The sequence below is a fragment of the Mastigoproctus giganteus genome, chromosome 3, assembly GCF_048544385.1.
Source record: "Mastigoproctus giganteus isolate SK-2022 chromosome 3, ASM4854438v1, whole genome shotgun sequence".
NCBI classification, from domain to species: domain Eukaryota; kingdom Metazoa; phylum Arthropoda; class Arachnida; order Uropygi; family Thelyphonidae; genus Mastigoproctus; species Mastigoproctus giganteus.
This window is the reverse complement of record NC_143577.1, coordinates 199055331-199061552: the sequence shown is the minus strand read 5'-3', so window position 1 is coordinate 199061552 and position 6222 is coordinate 199055331. Positions and strand designations below refer to the sequence as shown.

Genomic DNA, 6222 nt, shown 5'->3' with positions numbered 1-6222 from the left:
TTAAATAAATATCTGTTAAACTATGGACCCCAGTACTCCAGGCCCATTTGTCACTAGACTGAGATGGTTTGGTCTTATAAATGAAAATGGAGGGTAAAAGACCAAGAAAATGACAAGAAGAGGTGAGCTGGGAGGGAATGGTGGGAGGAAGCAGCTAAATGAACACTGGTTTCTTATCGACCCGGCAAGAAGCTGGAACGACAACGGATACATAAGTAAGTAAATTCCAGATTAATTTATTGTTCTATATGTGATTTCCTGTATACAGTCTCGGCAATTAAACTGTATTTAATCTTCCATTATGGCAAAGGACGAATTTTAATGGGATTATGTAAAAAATTTGGCCCCACTAACTCTGCTGTGATTCTAATCCGGGACGAAATCAATAGAGCCTATTGCATCTCTGCTGATAAATCTCCGAAAATCCAGACAGTTGTGCTAGGTCGATTACTTTTAGGATTCCATCCTCTAGTTCTAAGGAAAGACCTTCGTAGAGTATTTCATTTTAAAGTGTACTCACAAAACAAAAGAAGAAATATTCGCTTATCAAAGTACAGTGTCATTCACTGAAAGAATGTGTGGTCATACACGGTACACGATGGGCACAATATATATATAAGGAACATGTTTAAACGTACTTAAAGCTAATACTGCAATCTAAAATACTTCTCTCCCAGTAACTGCCCATTAAGTGGAGCTTGTCTATGTTTAAGAGTCTAGGGTCCCAACCTGGTACTTAGAAGAACCTTGCACTGAAGTGTCCATCTGTAGCACCGCCTGGTGTCCTTTTTAATAACTAAGGTTGCGTTATATAGATATATCTTTTTTGCACAGATTATTTTTCTTTCTTTTGTTTTTATTATTATTATTTTTTTTTTGCAACAGTAGTTAACAGTAACTGGAAGAACGCACGCAGTTTTCCGACTCTTAGAACACTGCCGAATCACATGACCTAGCTGGTGGACTAACGCTGTACACTTAATGCAGTCCGACATCTTCGAACACCAGACAGGAAACTTCCTCACGTTCCTAAGCCTTCTTTTGACATTAGAACTGTCAGCGTAACGGCAGTCCAGCCAGAGATGAAAACATTGACGGGCCAGAGGATGACCTGCAACCTCCCGCCGTTCGCTTCCGTGGGGTCGCAGCTCACAACGTGCAAATGATACGTCTGTCGTCTCCTTTCGCACTCGTCTCGTTCTGGTCCGATGCAAGCCGCGTAAGCCATAGCGTGAGGGATGTATGTCTGTTCTACCACCCCTCTGAATAAGTGGGCCATTGGTCCCCGGGCGTAAACAGGAACGTCTTCCCCACCGTGGGTATCCCATCGCCTAGGTACTGCAGACTGCTGGACGTAATTCTTCTCCTCTGTGGGGGTGAAAAAATACAAAGCGGAATCAATATTCATGAAATTATCTATTGACATAAAATATGGTGATTGACAAAAAAGTTAATTTGTTAATGGTAAACTCACACGGTAAAATTTATACTACATACATATGGTATTCATGTTCACATCCTCACATGTAATTTTCACGTTGTTTCTCATATACCTCCATTGCATTTATGATCTGAAGATGGGGTTTGGAAAGAATCCTGAAACGTCACCCGCTAATAAATTAGTATAGTAGTGATGTTCACGTGGTATAATTTTCAGGTGGTATAATAGTGTTATATTTTATTATTATTATATATATATTAACATATATAGTATATATTTTACCATATGGATAGAAACCACATAAGGACGAATAGACCAGTGGCCATTATAGAAACAATGTTCATTCTAGTAATACCAGTAGATTTTTTAAAAATCAATTCTACACGTATATAATCAATATAAATTTTATTTTAATATTTAAAATATCATTGCAATAAACCTTGGAGTAAACACTGATAGTGCCACATATTTATTGGTAACATAATACAGACGTAAATAACAATAAAATAAATATTTATTTATAAATTTATACTGTATATAAATAAAAGAAAGTATATAACATATATAAATAAACACGAGGTAATAGATTGGCGTGTGGGCGCGTAGACGCATTAGCAAACTGTTATGTAGAAATAGTTAGGTTAGAAGTAGTAAGAGTAGTTTCATGATGTTTTTAATAAAAGGAAAGCAGTAATAAAGGTAACGAAATAGAAAGATGGAACGGATTTAAATGAAAATAGGGATTCAAACAGAATCTGAAAATAACGTAAACTTATCAGAAGAAATTAAGAGCAATAACTGCGGAGATTTTTGAGAGAGTAGCTTTAATGCCAAAAAAGGAAGATTGTTGGATTAAATATACCAAATGTAGAAAATGTTCCATGAAAAAAACGATACTTCCAGACGTGTATGCAACTCATAAGGAGGAGAAAACATTAGAAATAAAAGCATTTTATAACTGAAAAGATAGATGCGGCATACTTACCTAAAGACATCGCAACTTTCCCAAACACACGTTGGTTTTGGTTGTTAAATAAATGCACTTTTTTTCATAACTATTATTATTCTTACTAAAATAGAAGTTACTGATTATACTGTATCAGAATACTATTTTTCTTAATAGATATTAAATTTCTTTATGAAGTGTGGCATATTTCTCACATTTATCCTAAACATTCAGGGGACTTTCAAGGATCGAAGGGAACTTTGCACCTGTTTCGTAACCACGGGCATTTGGAGAATGTCCGTGGCCCCCTACAGGCTCCTCACTCTCTGAGCACTGCTCCCTCCTTGGTTCCAAAGATGCTATTGACGCTCAAAGGAAGAAGATTTAACCATACCTTGGAGATTGAGCAAAATCAGAAGAGATCTTTGGTATTATTACTAAAAAAGAATTTCAGCCATGCTTACAACGATTACAGAACTGCCATGTACGAAGTCAAAACGGGAGTGACTAAACGAATCTTTGATTTTAAATACACTGGTGTTCAAAGAAAGTGCATCACATAGGAATTTCACATTTCTAACCTTTTTCGCGATGGTATGTTACATTAATGACTAGCATCACAAATAGAAATATAAGTAATATTTGACAGGTGCTCTCAAAATATTCCAAAATGAGCATTTGCAACCTTTATACAACAGTTTTGGTAAACACCTCAATTATGGCTGAAATGTTATCAGAAGCCCTCAGTTTATCATTTTAAATGGAAAACAAAATGAAAGTTCACCAGGTGCAAACTAATATTTGGTTGAACCGCCTCTGGCCCTGATGACAGCAGCACACCGTCGAGGCATTGACAAGATCAATTTCTGAAGATAATCAACTGACAGTTCTTGGGTGGTTCCAAGCACGAATTATGGCTTCCTGAAGTTTCCACACGATGTGAACAGTTCTCTATAGGATTCAAGTCCGGACTGTTTCTTGGCCAGCTAAGAGTTGTAATGGACCGTTCTTCCAACCACTTTTTCACCTGTAACTACTTACACTTTTCGCCCGATGACAAGGAGCAGAGTCGTCCTGAAAGATGCAGTTACTTGGCAAGTTGAAATGGTCTGTAATGGTTGGTAGCAATTTGCCTTCCAATATAGCCAGGTATCCATTGGCATTTGCGGAACCTTTTATAAACTGCAGGTGACCTACTCCGCGTTACGAAATGCATCCCCATATCATTTGGCTGGTAGGGAATTTCACAGTAGATACCATATAGTCTGGATGGTATTCTTCACTATGTCGTTTTGTCTCCCATCAGAGCCATGCAGGTTGAATTTCTTCTCATCCGAGAAAATAACTGACTTTTACTGTTCCGGAGGTCAATTTGACATGCTCCTTACATCAAATTAATCGGGTCTTTTTCATTTTTTGCTTTTCAGCTCAGACGAAGAAGCTTTACGGTTTTTAAGGCATAAGCGCTTTAAAACGTCGTCCTGTTTCGGTGTAGAGATTCGGTTTTGTCCGGTTCCTTTTTTTCCTATCAGCAGAACCGGTATGCTTGAGTTTGGAAAAAAATCTACTCACTGCCGACTGAGTACAAGACGCTCTATAAGCAATATGACGGGAAGAACATCTTTCCTCACGTAAAGCAACAATAGCACTCTTTCTGCATGGCGTCAACTGCACGTAGCCAGCCATCCTGATACAAGCAAGGAATGACTGCAACTCTTGCAGAGCGTGCTTATATAGCTAAAAGTAACAGCTGATGCAATATTACGTCATCACCTACACGTGCCAATCTTATCTGATGTAATCTGTAAGAAGTATTGCCATATACTTACGTTATTCAGACGACAATTACAATTTTAAGGGGTGATGCACTTTCTTTGAACACCAGTGTATATTCTCATAAGTTTTGGTTAGAATCTCATATATCGAATGAAAAAAGCAGTAGTATGTCGTACGCTTCTGCTCGAAATATTTTACCTGCTTCTATGAAATGTTAACGAAACGTTGGTAAAAATTCTCCGTTCGTTTTCCACCCGAAGTTATGAAAATAACTATACGCCGATTTAATCAGGCTTAAAATATTCTTATTTCTAAAATATGTCTTCTACTTAAAGAACTATATTCCATTTACCAGTATCTTACTTTTCTCAATTCAAATGCTGATTTCGTCAGCATTTGGAAAGTTAATGAACGTTCCAAATAAGTTATTAACTCGATTTTTTTTTTATTCCTCAGCACGTTTAATGGCTATTAACAGCCTTGCAGACATCAATATTACAAAGTCACAGCTTTTCGCAGTCGGTGTGAAACGCCTGCAACTGTATAAAATGCAATTTTTCTACTTCACAGATTCTACCCAGGATTTCTTCCCTCACTTAAGCACACAATGAGCCGAGACAGCTTTCCAATAATACTAAAATAGCCTCCACAAAGCGCAATTCGAGTTTTACTTCTATCCAAAAGCTGCGGGCTCATCTGGGAAGAGAGAGACGTTCATTTTAATTTTGTTGAAATCCGCAATTCTAATTAAGATCGAATGTACAATTTTAAACTCTAACTTTTAATAAGAAACTAATTATTTTACATCTGTTTCATTCATCATTTCGATCGGTTACTTGTCTGAAAAAGTTAGAATTCTACCTATGTTGTTAATCTTTGTATGCGGAGATTATAACATATTTAAATAATCATTTTATTTATTGTGTTGCATCCCAAGAGGATGTTCGTATATATCCTTAGATCTTTGCTGCTTTTGTGAATTGAGTATTTGCAATGTGGTACAAGGCGCTGTTGTTTAATTCAATTTTTAATCTGATTTAAGAGAGTTTAAGGAGTGGCGTGATTTTCATTCCTTTCCCCCCCGAATGTTTTATTATTTATAAAACTTACACTTAGGAGCATACATTAGTATGGGACTGTGTTGCAGAAAGAAGGTGTTTTTCGGTGATGTGTAACAAAGTGCCTCCAAAATAGCAAGTCGCCTGCACTGAGTGAAAAAAAGTTGATGTCGTATAAGAGAAATGAGTGGAGGCGAAATTGCATTCAAGCGTTGGTAGAAAATTTTTGCAATCGTCAAGAGGTAAGTGGCAGTAATAAGGGGAGAGGAATAGGAGTATGAAAAAAAAGCCGGCGTTCAAACAGTGATGAAAGAAAGAAGAAAGTAAGCCATTAAGTACAGAGGAGTTAAGTCTTAGCTGATATCCTGCATTGTATGTGACTTTAAAACGAAACCTTCAAAGTAACTTTTCGTTCACTAAAAACTAGACAGGTTTAGCTTTATTGAAGTAAAATGGGCTTAATTTATATTTAATTTTCATAATACTGATAATAATTATTCCTTAGCATTTAGGTATGACTTTTTTTTTTTCTGTATCGACTGAGCGTGTGCGATATATATTTCACTCATCAAAATTTTCTGTGGTATGTATGTATACAATGAGTAGCAGATTTAGCAAGCTCAGGGCCCTAAGTAGGAATATTTAATGGGAATACATGTGGCGTACACACGATTATATTCACTATCCACAAGAAAAACTTTATTACGAATTATATTTTATACGTCTATTTACACAAAACATAACGATGCATTTTTAAGTGAATTAATAATTAACTTGAATATAAATTGTAAGCGAATGCCGCCACGTGAAGAATTAATATACTCTTAATGAAACAATAATTATGCCACAGAAATTTATGTCAGCCTCTCACAAAAATCGAACACGCATTTTGATGGCTAATAAAATTAGTCGCAGAACAGTAAAATTCATAATCAAGTCATTCTTTTACAGCTGTCCCAACTTCACTGAAAATTTTAGCTAAAGTTAAATATGCTTCTTGT

At 36.3% G+C, this 6222-nt stretch overlaps 1 protein-coding gene across 2 annotated transcripts in view; it reads right to left on the bottom strand.

Annotated features, from left to right (window-relative positions):
- Positions 1–211: 211 nt before the first annotated feature.
- The window catches only part of LOC150088565 (alkaline phosphatase-like), a 451864-nt gene continuing 445853 nt past the window's right edge, over positions 212–6222 (bottom strand). For both annotated transcript variants that reach the window (XM_090370808.1, XM_090370807.1), the window contains exon 9: positions 212–1368. In XM_090370808.1, coding sequence (XP_090226934.1) covers positions 1022–1368 — 347 coding nt within the window. In that variant the 3' untranslated portion in view covers positions 212–1021. The remainder of the gene's footprint in view (positions 1369–6222) is intronic.